The sequence below is a fragment of the Nomia melanderi genome, chromosome 9 (assembly GCF_051020985.1).
Source record: "Nomia melanderi isolate GNS246 chromosome 9, iyNomMela1, whole genome shotgun sequence".
In the NCBI taxonomy this organism is placed as follows: Eukaryota; Metazoa; Arthropoda; class Insecta; order Hymenoptera; family Halictidae; genus Nomia; species Nomia melanderi.
In genome coordinates, this window is record NC_135007.1 from 6,904,166 (window position 1) to 6,928,172 (window position 24,007).

At 39.6% G+C, this 24,007-nt stretch overlaps 1 protein-coding gene and 1 long non-coding RNA gene across 2 annotated transcripts in view; one reads left to right on the forward strand and one right to left on the reverse strand.

The window, feature by feature from the left end:
* Positions 1-271: 271 nt before the first annotated feature.
* The window catches only part of jvl (javelin-like), a 92,352-nt gene continuing 68,616 nt past the window's right edge, over positions 272-24,007 (reverse strand). The window contains exons 2-6 of the mRNA XM_076371170.1: positions 10,657-12,012; positions 10,259-10,357; positions 9,393-10,136; positions 8,110-8,265; positions 272-5,702 (exon numbers count right to left, since the gene is read on the reverse strand). Of these exons, the coding sequence (XP_076227285.1) occupies positions 5,379-5,702; positions 8,110-8,265; positions 9,393-10,136; positions 10,259-10,357; positions 10,657-12,012 (2,679 nt within the window). The 3' untranslated portion in view covers positions 272-5,378. The remainder of the gene's footprint in view (positions 5,703-8,109; positions 8,266-9,392; positions 10,137-10,258; positions 10,358-10,656; positions 12,013-24,007) is intronic.
* On the forward strand, positions 22,749-23,380 carry LOC116427837 (uncharacterized). The gene is made up of 3 exons (XR_004235166.1): positions 22,749-22,821; positions 22,943-23,079; positions 23,232-23,380. It is a non-coding gene; the product is annotated as an uncharacterized LOC116427837 (long non-coding RNA).

Sequence of the window (24,007 nt, forward strand, 5' to 3'; positions counted from 1 at the left end):
ATCTGAACATAGTTAGGTCGAATGGAAATCAAATAATTTCAGACCTAAGAAGTCGATCGACACTGACAGTGTTGCTTGTGATACTAGAATATTTAAAACACGACTTTCCAATAATAGAACATTGCGATTGAATAAATTAACAAATCGAGACGAACACATAAAGCAGAACTGAGATTTTTATAAGAATTAGGAATACTATCGTTTTCAGATTAATAGATTTTGCCTTTTACTGCTAAAAAGAAGGAGAACTGAATAGAGAAATCCCTCTCGCTACGTAATATCGTATTTATTAAACGAATCACATTATCGCATTTATCGTTACACAGATGTTCTGTACATTAGACTAACTTTAAATAATTCACGATTGCCGTACGTATATACAGATACAAATGATACCGATGTGTCTCGATAATAAAACGATAGTCGACGAACCCCGAGCTAGAGTTGGACGCGGGTCCATTAACGAGTTAAGCTAGGATCAAGTTATAATACAACGACGATAAAACAACTATCATCGAGAAAAAGGAAGCTGCTAAACGTCGGCGGTGCGCGGTTCGCTCAACACCCCTCTATCGTTCTCGTTCTCACAGTCGTTTAATTAATATATAAAAATAATAGCCATTCCGAGCCGGCAAGCACGCGGAAGTATCCGCCGGCCGCGCGTACAAACAATTAATTATGTAGTTATTTAATTCTGAGCATTTCCACGCTTTTCTTTCTCTCTCTCTCTCTCTCTCTCTCTCTCTCTCTCTCTCTCTCTCTCTCTCTCTCTCTCTCTCTCTCTCTCTCTCTCTCTTTCTCTGTCTCTCTCTCTCTCTCTCTCTTCTCTCTCTCTCTCTCTCTCTCTCTCTCTCTCTCTCTCTCTCTCTCTTTCTCTGTCTCTCTCTCTCTCTCTCTTTCTCTCTCTCTCTCTCTCTCTCTCTCTCTCTCTCTCTCTCTCTCTCTCTCTCTCTCTCTCTCTCTTTCTCTCTCTCTCTCTCTCTCTCTCTTTATTTCACACACGATCCCCCAACGGTAAGAGAGAAGGAAAATAAAGAACAGAAAATGAATATACCATCCGCGAGTCGAACAGTGTCGATTTTGGTTTCGTGGTCGCGTTAAAAAATATTTAAGACGCTAAAAGTAATAAGTAAAGTCCGTCAGTCCTATTAGTTCAGCTAAGTTAATCACATAGTTCGCGCGGTTATTTATTTATTTATTTATTTATTTATTTATACTAGGATCACAAGTTTAGCTCTGTGATTAAACGTACGCTCGATGGTTTCACGATCATCGCCATCTTTCTCTCTCTCCCATCCTCTCAATCCCCATTCTCTCTTTCTCTCTTTCTCTCTTTCTTTCTCTCTCCATCTTTCTTTTTATAAATAACGAAATTGGTTGAAGCAAGGAACTGTGTGGTACGTAGTAGTTTTCGTCGATTTACCGTACACTTTACGATTCGACTAATGGAATCCGGTGACCCCGCAACCTGCTCGCGCTAATGAATACGTTTACAATAAAAACCATGCTCGCTTCTCGTCGGTTTCTTCATTGTTCTTTCGTACAGAAACGCGTATTCTTGGTTTCTTCTTTTTGTTCATTGAGCATGTGTATACTTTTAGATTCGAATATTAGGGGATTTTCGAAGCTTCGAGAGACTCGGAGAAATCTTAATACGATTTCGACGAATTCGAAATATCTATGATCTTCGTAAAGTATCTGTAAAATTTTTGGTTCATTCTTTATATTACAATGTATAAAGTACTATTTATACACATATTATATACAAATCAATTATATGAAATTTAATTAGAAAACTGTTACTGCAAACAGTTTATTATAAATACGCAAGACGTAAAGTTTGAAAAGATACACAGTGTCTAGATATCTCTGTAGCTGACGTACAGAAATATTGTTAAGACGATAATTGTTAATTTAAAAGGGACAAATATAACAATGTATAACTTGGTTTTTAAAAATATCTTCATATACCTAAACACTGCAGAGATATCTAGATGTATACTTTCATTTTAAATAATCCATGAACCCTAGACGATCGTACAGTACAATGAACTTCATTTCAATATCCTTCGAAGCTTCGAATAGTCCAATTTATAATGTGCATACATGTATCGTTTCGAAAATTTAGATATTCCCTATTATTGATCCGATTAAGGAAAGATTCGATAGATTACAAATTTTTGTAAGTATATTGTCGAAGATAGATACGCTTTCAAGCCACCACGCGTGATATGTGTGTTTCTGAAAAAGCTTCTAGAAATTCTAATCACGTGATCGAACAACCCTCTGTCCGCTTTCGCGTGGCACTCGTGTCTCGTTCGGTATTCGTAGACAAAATCTCAATAATGTTAACACGTCGAAGAATAGCTGGTAAATGTTCTTCGCTATGAACGTTCGATAGTAGTCCCTGCACTTCACACGCACACAATAAATAAATTATATTAATTAAAACGCAAGTTTAAACGAAAGGTACAAATGCTACATGGAATATGAGATTGTAATTCTTCGGATTCGCAGCATGGAATGTGCTAAACAATGGTCATGATATAATAGATAACGACGCTGATTGCTACTAACCTTTTCGTGGTGAATTTTTTAAAAAAGCTTTAACTAAAATGTAGACAATTTTTCATGTAACAAATACCATGATACGTGAACTTATAGTACAACAATAATTTCAAAATTAGAGAAACTGTAATACATATTCGATTTTTAAATCAGACACGAGGATAATAAATTTATGATCCTCGTGAAAAAAAATTAATACTTGCGAAGTTTGGTGATCTTTTTTTCTTATGAGCAGAAAAAAGAAGAAATGTCAATTGCCGACGCTTCTCTCAAGACCAAACATGCAATATAAACATAATATTCGTTACAAGAGATAGAAAAAAGAGTATTGTATTTCGTTTAATATGAAAAAGTAGCTTAAGTGGCTTATAATTTTAAAAAATGTAAAAAATTCAATAATATGAACAAAGAAAATTGTTTAAATTGATCGTTACACGAAAAGATTAATAAAATTATTTTCTTGTATCAGCATATAGTTACAGTCTTACAATACAGAGATACAAGTCTAAAATTCACCGAAGTAAAAACATCAAAAACCTCATTAGTCGATTGGGCATGAAGTATAATAATCGAAATCGAAAGTTTTATGAACAAAACTATACACGAAGTCTATTGTATAAGTAAGCATGATCATTGCGTGGATACAATCTATAAAAGTATAATACAAATGATACTTCTGAAAAAATACTAGAAATTTTGTACTCACTGTGTCAGAGTTGAGCGAACACTTTATAAATGATTTTTATAAATAAAAAATTAAATACTTAAAAGGGGGAGCATTTTCTCATTACCATTAATAATTTCATTAACGATAAATAAAAGTAAAATTTCATGTAAATCACACTCAACTCTGGATAATAATGAAATATTATTCAATAAATTTTCTTGATACTGTAGGGGTATTCAACATGAATAATAAGTTATGTATATATATCTGTGTATATATAACCGAGGGTTCACACATGGCAAACATATACAAAATCAATATTGTTTTTTAACCAAACTTCATACTCAATACATACCTCATCTGTTTTATAACAATAATTAAGCTAAACAGAAGCTTAATTGTTAATTTGTCACATAAGAAACGTTGAAAAACAATCAAATGCATAATTGTCAACAGTACATTGATTTTCGACAAGATACAGATTCGTCAAACATTCATAAAATTTTGTCAAACATTTTACAAAGTAAGAAGATTTCGTGCAACTCCTTCGTTCGACATATTCCTTGTTCGACAATGCAAGTGAACACACAACGGTGAACCATGTATAGATTTCGACATACGCATACAAAAACACATCCCTTTCCGGCGCAACTTAATCATGATTAAATCGAACCTGTCCGTTTGTTGAATAGACAGTATTATGATACAAAATTCCACAGTGCGCGAGATATAAAGTACAGTCTGATTGATAAGTTGCGTAGAATAAGTGTATGATGACACAAATGCAATCAAAATGCAAAACGAAGTCGAAAAATCGGGTGCATGAGATGACACGATAGGCTATTGTAAAAATAACGCACACGTACGTTTCTTTCGCTTATTCATTTCTCTTTGCGCGTATAAAAGAATGTTGGTACTCTGTTATCATTCATCCTTCATATTTCTCAAAATATCAATGCCTTCACCTTGCCTATAGCAAACATTTCTTGTTCCATTTCCAACAAGAAATGATAAAATAAAGGACTACATCATCTTCTAAAGAAAATATTTGCAACTCTATGTCCCTGACGTCTCTTTCTTAAAATATGAATGATGTCTAGTATCCCTACACTGATTGAGTACGTAGTGATCTAGCGATTCTGTTCGATAGGCCATACGATGCTTAATATTAAGCGGCAAATGTTTGAAATATGACATGATTTTTCCTACAGAGTGTACAAATGAAAAACATATAACGCAGGAAAAATTTCAGCAAAGATGAATTAGAAGGTTTAATTTGCTTTTGCTGTCATACAGTTCGTAACAAAAATTGAAAAATAATTTTTATACGTCTTAGTCATATTTTCCCAGAGAAATGTTTCCTTGTCGGTTGTACCTTACTTTAACAAATAACCCACGTGTAAAGGTAACTCGTTAAAGTCTAACTTTCCATACAGAATTCGAACTCAGATTTTCAATACAGAAAGTTTGAATAATATTGACAGCCATGTTCCCTATGCAATGATTAGACTGCAGATTCTACGTATTCGTACTTTGTGCGAGTTTTCAATACACAATGAAATACACACTTTAAATCAGTATAACTTGGAATCCCAGTTTTTAACGAAACTTGACACACCTATAGAATATCGAAAAATACTCAATCCATATTACTACACTGATATCTATGTTCACTTCATTCATGTGACAAAAATGTTCAATGCTTCAACCGTCATACAAAAACGAACAATTTCTGTATTGAACATTTTATTCCATCTCCATCACTTCTTCGGACATTCTACGATGTCCTAACTTCGGATGCTATGTTCGCAAACACAAACATAGAAATCAGTAAAAAAATATGTATCAACTACTTTCCAATCCTTAAAACGTATGCCAAACGTCCCTAAAATCAACATGTTCGAATTGACGTCCCCATTACATAATCATGAAACTTCCACTCACAATTTATAAAACTGAACTCAAGATCCGCAGTCTAGTGATGATTGTAACGAACAGTATCAACCAGGAGAGCAAACAACCCCAATTTCGTATCCAAAGATCTCGCGAACTGAACGCCTGCAACTCGATTTTATTTCCATCCCCCAGTGTCGATTATTTAGTTTCATTTTATCGAATCCGCGAGGGAAAGAAACGTCAGGTATCAGCCGTCGAGCGCTTTGAATATCAAAGGTTGACAGTCGAGGGAATCGCATTCGGCGAGCGCCTCGCCGTGGTTCAGGGAGAATTCGTCGGTCAGTAAGCTCTCGGGCAGCATCGCGGTGGAGTCGATGCTGTCGAAGTAACGATGAGGCCAGACGGAGCTCTGACGGAAACGCCTGGTAGGTGAGCCGATTATGAACTCAACTCTGGTGGACCCGGTCATCGACGACGTTTCTTGGTTCAGCGAGTCCGGGTACAAGGATGAGTCGCTGTGCCGGAAGCTACCGTTCGTTGAGCACCAGGAACTCGGTGGCTCGGTGCACGTCTGAAAAACACCGGATTTCGTTAGAGTTCATCGGGTCAGCAGCTCTGATTACTGGGCTCGAGGATTTTCTCGTGGCATTCTTTTTTTCTGTTTGAAGACTTTTGCGCGCAGTTTGGTACACGGTGATATTGCGGTTCACGCGGCAGTCTTTCTGAGGCAAAGTACACAAACCATACCCCACAATAATCAGTGCTCGTACACGGTCTTTGATCTACCTCGGCTCAGAAAAAGTGTTTGAACTTTCCACTTTTCTTTTGGACAACTTTGCGAGCAAGAAATGACACATTAATATAATCCGGATTTTGGAATATATTATTATAGAGCTCTCTTTTTTTTGTAATAATAATGTATTAGAGAATCTGGATTATATAAATGTATCATTCTCTTTTTGCATCAAGTTATCGGAAAATGGACGTGCAAAGACTTTCTTGTGCTACTGTAGGTAGGTATATAGTATTTACTAATGACTACCTACTGTGCTGGTAATTTATGGAATGATTATGATTGCGACTTCACGTGTTTACAATGGCGATAGAAGTTTCTATTGTACTTGGGTTCTTCGGCACATGACCTTGAACATGAGAAATGTATTGGGTGTTTGAACAGATTCGATTTATGAATGGATCTTCATGCATTTGAACACTTGCGGGTCTGTCTAATACAAAGAAACGTGTACCCGGATAAAAATTGACAGTATTTATACTTCACCTTGACTACGAGAAAATTTTCCTCTTATTTTGATTTTTGTTAAATATCTTATGAAAATAGAAACGTTGCATAAAAGTCAATTAACAATGGAATAAACGTGTCCTTCGAACAAATATCTAATTCAATGTAATTTCCATCGCCATTCCTTTATATTTTTCTCAATATCAAATTCGATATGTCATCGACCGAAAAAAGCAAAAAAAAAATGGAGACAGTTCCGGAAGATTAATAAAAAAAATAGTAACGTTCGATCGACACTGAAAAATGTCTAAATGAACGATCGAGTTAAACGAACGCGTGAAATTTCGGCGTTGCGAGTAATCGGTACTTGATTCGCAGAGTGACACGCAACACTGGACACGTGAGATGGACAATGAACCGCAATGCCAAGCAGGTAAGCGTGTGGTCGATTCATTTTCCTCTGCATCAATCATTATAAGTGCGACTCCCGAGTCGACGTAATGGCTCTCGAGACTATCTCCGCATACAAGCATACGCTAGCAAATAAGAACAAATTTGAGCAAATGAAAAGAGCAAACAAACCGAAAAGAAGATTAATGTGGGCACTCGGGACAAGGAGAGCACTGCTAAGGTACAGTGTGAACATTTACGGTAACGGTTCGTGTTGGTGGGCGTGCGTGTTAAATAAATTGATATCTATTCGATTTTCTGAATTCGTAAATTGCTGGTGGACGCTGTCGTACAACAATAAAAGGGGAATGGCGTGAGGACAGTCGGGGAAAATCATCCACCCATGTTCGATTTCTGGTGAAACGACCTGTCGAACCCTGTGACAAGGCAGAAGTAATTTTACATTTGAATAGTAATCAATAAAATGTTTCCTTGCTTCTTTAATGTCGGACAAATTTTTCTTGCTGCAGTCAATTATTCATTTTAAACGAATATTTGTAAATTAGTTGATTTGCGTGAACCCGTTCTATAAGTTTTATAGTTTAATGGATTATCCGTCCCATAGTATATTTATAGTAAATTAGAATTAATAAATCAATGAAATTTCGGATTCACAAGATTCGACGAAGCTCCGTACACCAATCCACATGCACCTATTGTAAATATATAGAATGCCACTACAGTATAAATAGAAAAAATAAAATTCTGAGTTACGATTACCGCTACAAAGAATGAGAAACAGAAAGATTCATCAGACAGCGTGGTAATGTTTCAAATATAATCTCTTTTCTCTATTTAAATATATGTGAAATCCTCTTGTCCGAATCTGGGAAGTATCCCAAACACAACTGGTACAATTTCGCCTCGGCTTCCCCGCGAAACGTCCGCTTCCAATAGAAACAATATTATAAAAATCTATGCGCGTGTCCGGGGTTAAAAACCGCCCAATAGAAACGCCGCAAAATGTTCCGCGAATTATATGAAGAGAGTAGGAGATTGCAATTAAACTCAGTCCCAATAATTAAGGTGGATCTCAGTGGGAAGCTGACTACGGGGTGCGTGCGCATGCCAAACTCTTACGTGAAAGGGTAACTAACTACTAACATGTAACTGCTACTCAAAGACGATAGAAGGATTGCGACCAGGAGAATAATAATGATGATAATAATTAAGTAAAAAAAAATAAAATAAAATAAGATAAAACAAAACAAAGACAAAACAGGCTCATAGCTCACCACATCCAGGAAGAAGCATCGAAGCAAATGATAATAAAAGAAGCATAACTTACGAGAAAAACCGGCGGCACGCGAGTAGGGGCCATTTTCTTTATTGGACCGCCGGGGACGGGCTCGAACGCACGCTCGCCTGCGCTCCAGATCAGACATTTTGGTAGTGGACCGTCGGGCGGTTCGTCGTTTTTAAGGCAAGTGTCGGTCGAGCGTCTCTGTGTACGTCAGAGTATGAACAAAACGTTTCAGAAATGATCGACGCCGTAAGGTGAGGATCGCATCGGTTCCATTTCTTGTGTGTTTTGTGTGTATTCGTATGTGTGTGTTCGTGTGTAGATATGCGTAGTGTGTGGCCGCGAGAATGGCGCCACGGGACAGGACATCATCACGACTGAAAACGACGAAAGAAAGACGGAGGAATGGATCAAAAGGAACAATCGTTGAGAATGTAGGGTCGTTTCGAACCAAAATCAGTCGTGATCGATCGGTTGCATGATGGGCATGGTGGATGAAGACGAGGGTGGGACTAGCGGCAGCTATATCGGCGACGTAGACGTGTCCGAATTCGCTGTGATCACCGATAGTGGTGATGTTCTTTTCTTTGTGCGGAGTGAATCATGAAAATTGGAACGCTCGATTGACTCTGATAGGGTTGAAAATATAAGAAATAGGAAGGTTGCAATGTTCGAGGGAGCAAGCAGAAAAATATTTCGTCTAATGACGTCATTTTCAAGGTCGTTTGAAGGTCATCTATGTTTTTCGTTAATTGGTACAATTGCATTGTATTACAACTGACGTAGAAATGATTTTAAAGATTCTTCATTCATCTGCGATTAAGAAATCTTTTATACGGTTGGACCCTTGTTTTAAGGCTCTAACGATCGTGACCATAAACGAAGTTTAAATTGATCTTCTCTTTATCGCGTAAGAAGACTTTGATCGTTGAAACGTTTCAAGGCCAACGTAAACGATAACGTTGTACATTCGATTCTACCAAAAAAATTCGAGCGTTCCATTTCTCGCGATTCGGCCAGCACGTTGCACGTGCGTCTCTTTTTAACACTGTCCCGCGTACAAACGGGACAATCGGTGAGCACGAATCAGCGTGTCGAGACGGTCGAAGAAGAAGACCACGGGATCCGGGATGTCGTGTGACAAAAGACGGGAGTTTCGAACGTTGGTGGGAAGAGGCGCGGTTACAGAAGCAGCAGAGATATCCCTAACAGCGACTATTCGGCCGTCCTGGAGAAGAGGATACGACGTGGGCGCTCTACTAGACCGGGCCATTGGACAACGACGACTTCAGCCAGCTGGTCCAAAAGAATTGCTTTACAGGTCGTACCTTGCCGTTCTCGGACTCAATGGACGTTGACGCGCGGGCCAGGCTGTAGGAACGGCGTGCAGGAGCGGGCGGTCGTCGAGGAGGAGTCGTCCCCGGGGATGAGGACGTGCCGAGGTTGTTTGACTCCAGCGAGTCACGGGCGCGGGACAGCGAGGAGGATTTGTTTAAGGAGTCTCGGCTGGAATTGTTACGCGGCAGGGACCTGTTCAGGGACTCCCTGTTCGTCTCCTTGCTGTTTCCGTTCCCGTTCCCGTTTCCGTTCACGTTCACGTTCACGTTCCCATTGCTACCGCCACCGCCGCTGCCGCCGCCGCTCCCGTTGCTACTATTCTTCGTCAAGCTTTTGTTGCCCAGCGAGTCCCGGCTCGAGTCGCGCGCTTTCGATAGGGACTTGCCACCGTGGCTGTCACGACTAGAATCGCGCGGAGGTCTCGTCAGCGACTTCAACGACTCTTTGCTGTCGTTCCTCCCGTGGCTAGGCGGCCTGGGTGCTGTTGCCTTCGACGTCAAACCGGGCAAAGGTATACGACTAGGACGCCGACGGGGTGACGGCTTTACTTCCACTGCTTGATGGTGGTCGCGAGCCGACTCCGTGCTGCTGCCAGGCTCCAGACCGGCCTGCTCGCATCTAGGCTGATCCGCATCCACGTCCGGATCGATCTCAGTTGGAGGACGTTGTTGAAGCCGCTCTAACACGCGGACCCGTGCCCGCGTACCCTCTAACTCGATATTTCTTTCTTCTAGCTGGAATGTGAAAGAACACGATTGTAGAAATATTTGGGTTATTGCGATAATTCTTTTGAAATTTGAATATATACTTTTCTTACCATCTTTTGTATTACTGAATACGTTAATGGGTTAGTTACCTGAAAACGTAAGTCGTCGTTCTCCTCGCGCGCCTTATCTAGCCGCCCGGATAGGGTTTCCGTGCTCTTCTGTACTTCGTATAACCTTTTTTGTAGGACCTGCAATTTATCGACGCATACATAGCCTGATTTCATTTTAATGGACATAGATTATACATCCTTCATGTTATTCGTAACAAGGTTTAAGGGAGTTTCTCTAGGTTTCAAAACCAAGGAATCAATTCCTATTTTCTACACCGAATCCTCTTTAGTTCAATTATTTCATCCAAGCTTCATCTTCGATTATAAAATATTAAATAAGTCTCATGATTAAAAGATACAGGACGCGATTAAGAGGAACACTGACCATACTCGAATCATCTATCAGTCCAAGTAAGTTGCAATGTAAATAAACATACCTGATTATGGACGGTAGTAGTGATTAAATGCCGCTGCAGCTCAAGCGGAGAGTGTTCGCGTAGAATGGCAGCGATCTTCTTCGAATCGACGTCTTTGACGTGCGCAACCCTGGTAGGCGACACGAGGACAGAATCCAAAGCGCCCAGCCTCGCTCTTCTCTCCTTCACGTTCGCCTCGACATCGATGTCTCGCAGCTCGTCGTTGTGAGCGTTGACATCCAGCAACACGTTTTTCTCGATAGTCCTCGTCCTGAAGCGGCTCTTGTGTGCCTTCGCGGACGTCGCCACCGAGGCGAACGCAGAAGACTTGCTCTTAATGTTACTGACGTTGTTGCTCTTCGGCGAAGACACCACGGGAGCGATCGGTTGAAGCCGTTGTGCACCGGGCGTGAGGATGTCTGAGGATGAATCGTTCAGTCCTGCCCTCAGCCTATCCTCCAGACCACTCTTCAGCGCGGACAGCGCGGCTAACTCCGACTGCAGCTCCTGCGCCCTCGCGCGACTCGATATCGTCTCGGCCTCTAACTCAGCTACCTTATCCAGCAGCTGTTCCTTTTCTCTTCTAAGCGCTATCACTTGAGAATTGTCCTCTTTGCCATCCTCGGCGTCTATTCCAGCCGTTCTATCGCCACCCAAGAACGCGATATCCTTCACGGCGTCCAGGATATCCGTCGAGGCTAAATCTTCCGGCGCTACGCTCTCCAACCGACCCTGAAGACATTCCACTTCCTCTCTAAGCCTGATCCCTTTCCGATGGATCACGTCTAAGAGATTCCATAGCTCGTCCTCCGCCTCGTCCAGGATGGCCGGACGAGGACTGTTCGGTCTAGGCGCTATCGCCGTCGACGCGCTGTCCTTCGACGACGTCTCCGTGCTGAAGCCGGAATCCTGGACCGTGGCACTGCAGTTGTTCTTGGTACCGCCGCTGTGGGAATTACTACGGCTTCTAGGCAAGGAAGATGACGAGGACTCGCCGCCTTCCCTCGGTATCCGTCTTCTAACCTTCCCCGGCTCCCATTCGTTGATCCTTCGCGACGACGGGCTGGAGAGTGGCAAAGGGATGTGCGAGTTCTGCGCGCAGGTGGACGATATCACGGACGCTCCCGCGGACGCCGTCGCGGCCATCTTGTGCCGGAGGTTTGGGAACGTCTCCATGACGAGGTCCCGGAATTCGAGTAGAGCTCCGACCTCATTCTGCAGCTCCTGCAGGGCCACCAAAGACTTGGCCTGCTCGCTTATCAAATAGTGAAAGGGGCCCGGCCGCAGGGGCATGCAATCCATGCCACCGCCGCTGCCGCCGTTTCCGCCACTAACGCTGCCGATGACGCCCTCCGCGGAACCGACGCCGTTGCCACACTGTTAACAAAAATAGAAAAACGATAGTAAGATCATCTATGATTTGTCAGTTATTTTTCTTTTTTATTCTTGACTCAATAGAGTCTTAAGCGAAGGGTCTTATACGATATTTCTATTTAACGGAAGTTCTTATATTCAGAGCCTTATGGTTTTAATTTAATTCGTAGCTACATTTTCAAAAATAGTGACAGTCCACTGAATTTTCAGGATATACAGTGTAAAATCACGATTCTCGGATGAAGAAGTCATTTCCTGCAAATTGTTTAGATCATAAACGTTAAGTATTTTACACCTTCCTGTAAAAGAAGAGAATCTCACGTAGAAATCGCGCAAACGTCGGAGAAACGTTTTTTGAGTGGAAATGACACATCTCGGGCACCGAAACGAATCCCGTACACGATCACGAAACGCAAACTGCATGTCAGGTGTTGTCGCGTGTAAAACGTGCTTCGTTGTTTTCGCTTGTTTCACTTCCTCGTGGACTCTCTCACGTGCCGCCACGGCTCCGCGACAGTAACGACACGCGAAACTGCTCCGATAATCTGTGTAATTTATTGCATTCGAAAGTGCAATCACGTTCCACCTTCTCTGTCCCTTTCTCCAAACTTGCTCGTCGCGCATGGATTGATTTTATGATTTGTTCGCGGTTAGAATACCGAAACGCGCCGATAGTTTGCATTTTGTATCAATGTCATTAACAATATTTGCTTTCCAAGGAATTCACTAATCGACTGAAAATACTGTTGGTTAAAAACCAAACCTAATAAGAATATTTATTTGTACTTATTAACAGATAAGAAATTATGAATGTTAGTAATTGACCCAATTCTCTATTCTACAATTACCTACTTATTCACAAATACTGAACGCTGAATCTTGTTAGAAACAAATACACTCTGAACAACCATTTTCCGAGGAAATAATTTGTTAATCATTTCCCATGCTCACTACTTATTAACAAATAACAAAGAACACTCTATCATTCTAGATTCCAATTTCAAAGAACCAATTCACGATCAACCAACTCATGAAACAAAGCAATAACATCGAATAATGAACAGTTAGCGAGATGTCCGTGATTTCTATTGAAAACACGCCACGGGGGTTTAGATAATTACAGTCGCTCGGTAAATCAGGACAGTGATAAAATTAATCCGGGCAAACGGAGTTCCGATAAACGCGAAGTCCCCGGTGCAACGGAATTCGTGACGCAACGCGGGACTACGTAAAGCACGCTGCGGCTGGCACATAATTACTGCATGAAATAAAGTGTTTTCTATGGAGTCGCTTATCCGACGATCTGGAAACGGCCGGAACACCGAGCATTTCATCAGTTTTCGCTTCCACGAAAGAGAGAAGTCGAAAACGGAGTCAAAGGAGGAACATCTGCGACCAATTAATCACCACGCGCTAGAAAAGCGCGGCGGCAGTTCACGTTCCGCTCGGTACGGACCATGGCGACGACGCGGAATAGACGGTATCTCTGGTAAGTTCAATGAATGATAACAGAAAACAAAAGCAAAAGATACAAATAAATTATCTTCATTGGCTTTTAACACTAAAACTACCGAGCAGTTACATTGACTTTTTGAAATTCCCCAATAGAAACTCCAAGAGTGCATCTATTGAAATTTTAATTGATTTAAAATTCAGTTTGCATATTGCGTAATCAATTTCTTTAATAATTTCTCAGAGAAACATCTGTTACCTTTTTAATGATTGCAAAAAGAAGAAATCAGGAATGGGACATTTTCACCCGTCTGGTAGTTCTAGTGTTAAAATTATCACTATCCACGGCACTAATCCCCATATCATCCCCATCCCTATCAATAATCCGGCACATCCACGAAACATGTCCATTGATAACCTTTTTCAGTCCACCAAAATAAACAAGTCCACAAATGTTAGATTAGGGTAATACAGTGGATGATCGAGAAGGATCATCCATAATCGACTCGATTTCCATAAAAAGTAAAAAGTTTGCAAACATGTGAGTCAATCAGTGCGGCAGCTGTTCTGCGATCTATTCCTAAAGTGTCTTTGCTAACAGTTTCCAGAAGCTTCGTACACGTTGTCAAAAGAGTGCCGTGGCAGATGGAGATTATTTTAAAGACTAATAAAGATAATCTGTTTGTATCTTTTGTTTCGTTTGTTTTGGGATACCATTTACTGAACTTTTCACTGCACGAACGATTGGTATGGCTCGAAACACGCGCCGTTTGGGGAACGCTGAAAAATACGTGTCCGAGCGTGTACGCGCGACGAGAATAAAGTGACGAGAATCAGGTTATTAGGACCTAATATCCGTCCGTTTCTCCCGCGAGGCGAATAAACCGCTTCCGCGGTTCGCGCGGCTTTCGACGCGCGCTGCTCTGGTTTTTGTGTGCTGACGATCCTTATCGGTGCGAATCGCGAAAGGAAATTGCGTACAATACTGGGGAACTCGTAATTCGATGACGCTGGGGGAATTGATAGACTGATTTAATAAGCTCCGGTGACTCGGAAATGGAAAGCAATTTTCATGTATCGGGAGCGTTATTAAAGTCAACTTTTACTTGCACAATTACTCCCAGATGAAAGATTTTTAAAATTTTGTAATTTGTTTCTAAATTTTGGTGCAGGCGTATGAAGGTTCATTATTTAAATAGCAATTGTTTTAAAAATTTACTTTTTTGTGATATGTAGGTAAATACTTCTTGTCGACGCTTGTTGTGCATTCAAAGTTGTGAAATAGACATTTATTATATCAAATATTTGAGAAACTAGTAAAACTACAAGATTGTTGCCAACGACAAAATTGTGTATCCTTTAATAAAGAATTCTACTATATAAACTATATAAGAAACATAATGTTTATTTGAAAACATTCAGAATATAATTGATATCTGGTACGTGTCCTTCAAATAAAATTTAATCAACTGTTATGTAATAGTTTCCACGATAAAATAACTCAACTTTATAAATTAAATCGGCGTGTCTTTAAAATACATTCTGCGGGAGCTATTAAGGTTCTTAACAGCTGGAAAGAAATTAATAATCACATTTCTATGCACACAGCAAAGATACCGGTGAGCGTTGAACGAGTCCCTTCAGCGTCGTCCGTTCTTTGAAGAAGAATCACCAGCGACGCACGCGGACGTGGTGCGTGCTGATCGTTTCCGCTGATGTTTCAGCATCGCGATGCGTGGCACGACTAGTCAAGCGATGAAGCAGGAAAGTAAGAGAAAACGGGGCTTTTGTGTCAAAGTGCCTCTTGTAATAATTCTCGTGACGAGTGGCGACCAACCGCAGGGGAAACATAGAGAACCGATCGACTGCAAAAAAAAGATGCTAGAACGGGTCGCTTTTAGATAATCACGGGAAATATTATCCACGCAAAGACCGTGGATCGCTTTCTCTAACGCACGATCTGGCGATACCTTTTTTTTCCGTCGGAATAACTTTAATTAAATATTGATTGCATTGATCGAGTAAGATTATACAGGGAAACGAAGTATTTGGCGCACAAAATGATTTATTTATTTACTTATATATATATATATAATATTAATAATATTCATTGCGTTCAGTAATAATATTTTATAGTTGCCACGGAATTAATCGTATGAAATATAAACGTATTAACGCTTTCATTGGTTTTCAAAAACTCCTATTCGAGATAAATGCATGAAAAATCGGCAATCACGTGAGAAAGTAGTGGTCCGCGTTTTCGATCATTATAGAGTTTAATCCCGAAACCGGAAAAAATACATGAAATAATTGTTCAATTGCACTTCGCGCGGTGAATACGATGGAGAAAAGGTCGAGTAACTTTCACTGAGGTGAAACCCTAGTTCTGGCAAACACTGAAGGGCTGTGATTAAACTATTATTGCATTACCACTTGGTAATTACCCTATAATAGATGCGTCGACTATTCATTAGGGGAACTGCTGCAGAACTATTCCACGTCGACTGTCGAGGATAGATAAATTACTAGTGGAAAAAAGGTCTGCGGTATGACGTGTAATTACAAAGCTAAATATAACTGTTATACACTTTCTCAATCATTTAAGTAATACTCTCGGTACGCTCGAAATTTGTTTTACATCAATCTTCTCAGTGTCGAACGCTTTCACAGCTGTGGATGCAAGCAAACAACAAGGCTACTTGAATTATTCATTCCTTATCTTCTTTTATTTCCAATTACTGTTGGACAATTTAATTTGGAATATTTGAAGATGATATAAATAAATCAAATAAGAATTATAATTATGTTGTAGAAAATAATTGTCAAATAAGAATTGATGAAACAGAACGTTTGAGAACCACTGGCTTATTGTTAGTCCTATAAGGATTAAGAATGCAGTAGGTCGACAAGGTTGATCGTAGGCAACTGATGTGCAACTTCCGTTTTGATGACATTTCCTCCGACTTTCAACGTGAGATGTTAATTGGTCGGTTTAGAGCCTCCGTGAATTATACATCGAATAACTGAATCAACGTCAGTTACTCGTAAACAGAGTTTATTGTTCCATTATCACTTAACATTCACTCCGTATCGCGCGATCTACAAATAACGAATCTCGTAATTCCCCTTTATTCCCAAGGAAATTCGAGAAACTCGATCATTGATTCCACGAGAAATTCAATATTAACCAGTAGATTTCCATGGATTCGCATTTTTATGAATGCAGCTACAAAAACGGAAGTTAGAAGTAGACTGTAACTTACAGCCTTCATTACTGGGGCAAACATTATCAGAGCTTTTACTTTATTATATGTTGCTCATAACACTTTCACAGTCTACTTGTTGCTCTTCGAACAATCTATAAAATCGATCGAACGAAAATGAAAACATAACAAAAAGAAACATACTGTTCTCCAACGTACCATTTAAACGGCTAAAACGTTTCGAAATTTGTTCGCATGGATTAACTTTGCATAAACAAGAAAAACACAGCTACAAAATTCTATTTTCAACCAGACCAACCGCACCAGTATCACAGTTTTTGTTTCATCGCATCCCACTGACAGTTCACACGTCTCGACAATTTTCACAGTTCAGTTGTCAGGTTTTTAATATTCAAACGCGATCGCTCGAACGTACAATTAACGGGGATATAAATAGGTGTTCGATCTGAAGTAACGCACTCGCGAGACAGCCGCTAGACCGCCGGGAGAAACGATGGGCAAAAACAGCCGCGGAGCGTAACTCAAAGAACTTGAGGAACACTCGACCCTGAATGAGATCAACGATCGAGTTCAGTGTCAGATCGCTGGAAAAAGAAAACGGGGTGCCTGCGCTGGGAGGAGAGACGGATACCGTCTAACCCGTCACGCGCGCCTGGAAATGAGAGTAGTTGCTTAGCCTACCCCGCCGAAGCAAGGATTTCCTGATCTCTTGTCTGCCTCTACGGCAACACGCCGCGAATGGAGCCGTGGACTTTTCTGAACCGGACACGGTGACTCACGGACCAGCTCACACTCGAAACCATTGCGGAGGGCTAATATAACCCTTATCAGTGGACGGTATTTTTATGCATTCGTAAGGAATTTGAGAGTGCACGCGTAGAATGTATACGATTACGAAAAGATATGTAAAATATTCGAGGGGTACCATTTATGGTATTAATTAGAAAAAATCTTTTTCTATCGTAATTCTAGTTTCTGCGTTTTTAAACAGTTGAATATGAAACAATTACTTTTGAAACGCGGATTAATGTTAGTTTAACCCATTGATTAGTGTTAGTTAACCTGTGTTAACCTGGCCCATTTTTTATTAAAATAAATAAATAAATGTGTTCAATAATTAAAATTACTGAATTAAAATTTTATTTTATAGAATAATTTAAGGAAAGTGTAGTATCGTTCAGTGGAAAATTTCGAAGTTGGATTATTTAAAAAGAGGCTCGACGAAATCAAGTTTCGCGAAAAATTCACTTTCAATGTAGCAAAAGTTCTTGAGTATAAATCTTGAAGTAAATCAGGAATGTTCGAGTTAATTTCAGAGTGCGTGGGAAGCTTGAAGTTGAAATTCTTGGAAGTCTTGAATAGTTAAATGGTTCTTCGAATTTTTTGATTCAGAGATTTGTATTTTTAAACACTGGAAATTTCATAACGATCACAATGACTGATGAGAAAATTAATCCCGTTTTTAAGTAAATTTTTTATCTTCGACTATTATTACTGTGTGAATATCAATTTTCAAGTTTACACTGAGCATAAATAGTAATAACTGTAAAAGAGCTGTTCTTAAATGTACATATATACTGATAGCTTATCACGTGGCACAAAATGTATGCGAATCATTTTCTGTTTTTATCTTCAAACAATGCAATCGTTTAAAACCGAGCCGACGTCAAACATAAGCAACGTTGTAGACTGAAACGAAACGGTGCACTATGTTCGCAACGCAAACGCATTCCTGATGGAACAGATAATTCAGAATTAGCATCCCATCAGAACGTGTTGCATAATCCAACGAGCATCTTCAGATCATTCTTGAATAAATTGCGTATAATTGATCCAATTAAAGAAGTAATCGCTTAACTCGTATTTTACCAATATATATACATGTCGTACAACTTATTGCATAATTGCATCCTTCGGACTATACTTATCAGCAGACTTTAATCATTCTTCATTTACTCATTAGAGGATAATGATACATTTCGAAAATACAGTATTATATGAATTTTAATGGAACGTAATAAGATTAAAATTATATCTAATAAAATACTTTCAAATAGCCTAAATTATACAAAAACCTTATATATAATTGACGTTTCCGAAAATTTGACGGAAAACGTGTATGTTCAAAAAGGAAAGAAAGTATTTAATGATCTTTCTTGGGAAAATTATATGAAGTTCAATATACTTTACTGCACACGAGTTTGAGGTCAATAATAAATTGCAACATGCCTCATTCATGCGTCCGCATAGAAAAGAATATCGACAATAAATGGTCAGTGATTCTGCATTCAAGCCTCGTCTGGATGAAACGGATGAGCGCCGCTGTGAAACCTCGGAAGTCATGATTTATATCGGGTATATTTTTACATTGCATGCTCGTTCTTCTATACCGTAACTCTTTTACGGCGACGCATGAAAGAAGCATTAGAAAATCGTTCTACTCCACGGAGTAGACGGTATCGAGAGAGCCCAGAGAAATTTTTCTATTTTTTATCTTCAAAGGTATGCATGTATTATCGTCAATATTTAAAATACAATTTCAAAGACACTTTTCACGTTAATATACTACCAAACAAAATTGACTTTGACAGAAAATAATCTGGAAAACTCACAAAATAAATCGACTAAAGTTTCTAAACACTTCATTCATCTCTCAATTACACATTCACTACTTAATTCATTCAGAGTATATACTATCAATTTTTCCTACAGATTTAGTACTTCATTTAACGATATCAAACTTGTAATAAAAATAACAAATATATTCTACGAAATTAGTGACAAGCTTCTCACTGTCATATGTTAAAAAGTACGTACACGAATTTGAATGAACTAGACACCATGTGTGAGAGACGAATGAAAGCATGGTTTCGCAACAGGTTAAAAAAGATAACCGGTGTCTCGGGGTTTTCTGAACTCCATGGGAAAAATGCTTACAAAGTGACCAAACAGTGTTTCAGCGATTGCACAACATTTGACTTTTCTCGGCACGGTCACCCGGCATTGCGGCATTTAAACCATGTTGTAATTCCCCTGGAAGCATAATCCGTCCGTCCCAGTTGAGGAAACGGATCCCACCGTAACTCGTAAGCGATGATTCATGCTGGGGCTCCGATAGACGGTGTCGTTTCTTTCACCGTTATTAAACCTGCCAATAGCTCCTGACATCTTTCTCTCTCCTTCTCCTTCTCTCTCGGCTGATAATTCGAAGTTACGCGACCGGTAATTTCAGGCAATCATTGGCAATCAGTTCCTTAATGCTTCTTTTCTGTACGGAATTTGATCAAATTACCCCGACACTTTTGTCGACAAAACACACACACACACACGCCCAACATACCCACATGAACTTAAAAAAACAAAATTTCGTAACCAGACATTCGACCGAACTTTTTCATCCCGTTTTCTTCTTATTGTAATGATACTCGCATTCACTGTGAACTGCAAGTTAATCGACCCGGTTTATTGTTCATTGCAATAACCACTTGAACACTGTATCGAGTAATTTAAGACATAATTTAATTTCAATCCGAGTGCAGTTTAGAGTGATAAAAGCTATTCATGGAGTACCCCGGCGATTGAACTATGTTTCGAATAGAGACACGAGAAAGGAAAATCGCTAATGAACAGATTGCATAAATTGCATCGTTGTCCCTTAATTAAGTTTCAAAATATAGAGAATATATCATCAATGAGACAAATTTTGTATTTTTCAATTAAAAATAAGGGTCGATTTAAATATGACGGTATATAAACGTTCAACGAAACAAAAATTGTTCACACTTTTGGAAAATTATCCTATAAAATTTAAATCTTAATTTGAACTGTAACTCGCTGAAAGTAGAATTTTTGAACAAACTAATAATGAGATAAAGCCACAGGAATACGAAAGAAACAAAGAAAAATGCGAAATCGACGCAAAACCCAATGAACGATCTCAGAATCGTATCCACTGCTCTGAATGGGTGCGCAGCAGGTACCAGTCGTGCGTCTATATAGAGGCAACACTGTATTCTTCAAAAACCAGTTACCTCTTTACACGTATCATTAAATATTCTCAATGTTGATGCTCCATTCTACTATGTACACACATTGGCACAAGACCAACGCATAAAAACCGCATACGATTAATAATAATTCTGGTCCGCATGGCGCGTTGAATTGGTCGGCTCGAGGCAAAGGGAAATGCGCGGAGCTAATGAAATTTTCCTCGGGTCTCTAGCGTCGTGTGAATGCACCGTGATCACCCCCTCTCCCAATAAACATCATTTTCCCCTTGGTCCGATGGTACAACGCCGGCCCGTAAAGGGTTAAGAAACGGCTGCCGTTCGACTCGAAAAGGAACCCGCCGGAACGGAACGAGCCAGGCGGATCTCTCGTACGTGTTTGCGTGTCTGGCACCGTTCACCGCGATACACAACAGATACACATTCGTACAGGCCGAGAACCTTGATGCATTAAGCAGTGTCCTTGAGACACGAGGCCATCTCCTGTGCAGCTTGTGCCCGCGGCCGGATCGCGACGCAGCCTTAAGGTCATTGCACACTTAACCCTTTGCACTAGAGAGGCGACTCTCAGTTGCCATTCGTTTCAACAAATGGAAGATTATAAAATTTAAGATTTAACATTAATAACACTATAAAACCGTAAAATTTTAAATATTAAATTCAATATTCAATTTTGCGTACTGTATCAACACACGAAGCAGTTCTCTCCCTTACTTTATGTAATATTTCTCTTTATATTAGTTGCAAACAAATTATTGATTTTATCAGAAAATAATGAATATTTACAACGAGAAGTTTTATCGATTGCAGAGGTTTTACTATACTATACACGACGGAAGCTGTTCCGATGGACCAACTGCGGAATCCGAATACTTAGAATTTCGAAACTGGTGGTTTAGTCAATTCGTATCTCTGAATTTAGAGGAATACGCGACGTTATATTGCGTTGCGACGTTAAGTTTGATTGAAAGTACGAACGTGCTCTGACTCCAAGAATTTAGTCGTGAGTCACTGCAAATGAGTCATTTCAAATGGAAAATGGTCATAAATGATAATGAAGATTACGTGGGAGATTGTAGAAGATTAAGTAAAAGACTGATTGTATGTACCTAAATTGTATAAAAAATCTCTTCCAAAATTTCAATAGAAAATCGAACCTGACCTCGACATATTCTTCAAAGAAAAACGGAACCTTTAAAGATAGAACGAAGCAAAAATAACTAACGACCGAAGTTATACTGAAAACTCTTCCTATTACTCAAAAACAGTAAACATTTCTAACAAAAGTATTGGGTTTTGAAAGAAACAAATCATCGATTTACTTATACAAAGAAAATAAACATCCATTACTTCCCGTCATCTCCAATTTCACATTGCGCTACAATCCCACATTCACATCTCTATACTAATCTACCTATCAAACTTCTCTATCGCCGCTCTATTAATCCGAAACTATCAATTCCATTCAAACTCTCATTATACAATCTTATTATCCGCCAAAAAATTTTCTTCGAACCATTTAATTACACGAGCGCGCGCACGAGACCAGCCGAACATAGAAGAGCTCGCGGCACGTGGAGGCGGACAGGATTCACCACTCCTGCCCCTCTGTCTACCTCTTTCTCCGTCGAACACGCGGTGAAATAGGGTACAAAGGATCCGGTAGAAAAGACGAGAACGAGCGCGTAGGCACCGGTTTACTCCTTATAAGAGTGACACGCGCGCGCGCCTTCGGCCATAGCATTATTAGGCGGATGATTACCGTGCTCCGAGGCTGGGGGCAGAACCGCCTCGCCTTGTTCGGGGCCTTATTTCCTGGGGTGAAAAGAAAAGTCACGTGATAAGCATCGGCGCCTGTTGAATCGCGCGTGACCTGAGTCCCCCCGCAGGCTCTCGCTCACCTCTTTCGCAGCCTTCAGCCTTCTTAACACGTTCGCTGCTCAACACGAATTAAATTGTAACTAACGACCCGTTGAAAATTAGTTTATTTCTCGCGGTGATAAAAAAATAATTTGCATCCTGTTTGACACAAATTAATTTTTAGTGCATGTTCTGCCGATAATTGTGAGTGCTAGGAGAATGTTTGCAGTGAGATATTGTGGATCAAAAAGTGTCTAAATTTGTATAATGTAAGTGGCAATTAACGTTTAAGTACTTTCTTAAATAGCTGTATACTATTAAGATATTCATTTGCTATACTTTTCACTGTGGAAAGATGGATTACTTAATAAATAGAGTACTCCCTTTCAGTGGTCACGGTTACGTTCTGATCCTAAGCTTGTTAAGAGGAATGGATACGGTTTTATGGTCGCTTATTAGCTAATGCGTTATCTTTGCAATCTTTATTGTTTCTTCTACATTGGTACTTTCGTTTTATTTCGTTATTGGTACGTATGAAATAGAATATGTGTATTGTTAGTCAGTTAAGATTCAAATTTAATCCTTTCCAACGTAGAGTATTGAATAAAACGAAACTTTATTGTGCTATTTCGAATGATCAATAATTTATTTGCAACGTTTCCTTCGACACACCCCGTAGAATACCGGCCTGAAGTTCCCATTCACTTCCTAAGAAGTATCATTAACCGGATAAGATTTGAATGCTCGTAGTGGAAGAAACCTACGCATACGTCTATACTTACACGTACCACGTCAAGTTCATGGCCCTTTGAAGAAATTATCAGTCAGACCATCTACAGTCGACAATATGTGGGTGCCAGCATGATGAAGCAACGAAAAGGCCGTGTTAAAGTTCACGTAAGGAATCGCCTCTATGAACTTGTTACGAGGCAACCTTAAAATACGCACAGTGGAACCACAATTTGATTCGCCGTTTTTATCATGTCTACCGTGTTAATCGTTTCCCTCGTTATTATGATAATTTTTTTGGAAAACTTTCATACAGTCTGATGCACAAAGGCAAATAAACATAACCAGCTCCAGAATGCAACAAATGTAGAATTTCAAGCTGATTAGAATGTATCATACACTTCGAAAACGACGAGTGTATTAAATTTAGAAAAATTTCCAGAGCTGAACATTCGAGGAAAATTCGAGAAACTTCGAGTAAGTAATGTGAAATCATAGAAAGCGAGGTGGAATCAATTGAAACTCGGGTTAGATTAGAATAACTTATTCGAAGGAGGCTAAATTTAACTCGCGGACTGATTCTACTGAAACATTCGTAATTGATTATTCATTAATAACACGTGAAAATTTAATGAAGCATGAAGTCCAGATAAGAATGTTAAGGTCACTGAAGCGTCGATGTATAAAATTATCCTTTCTGTATTCCTTTCGTGACAAACGATAATT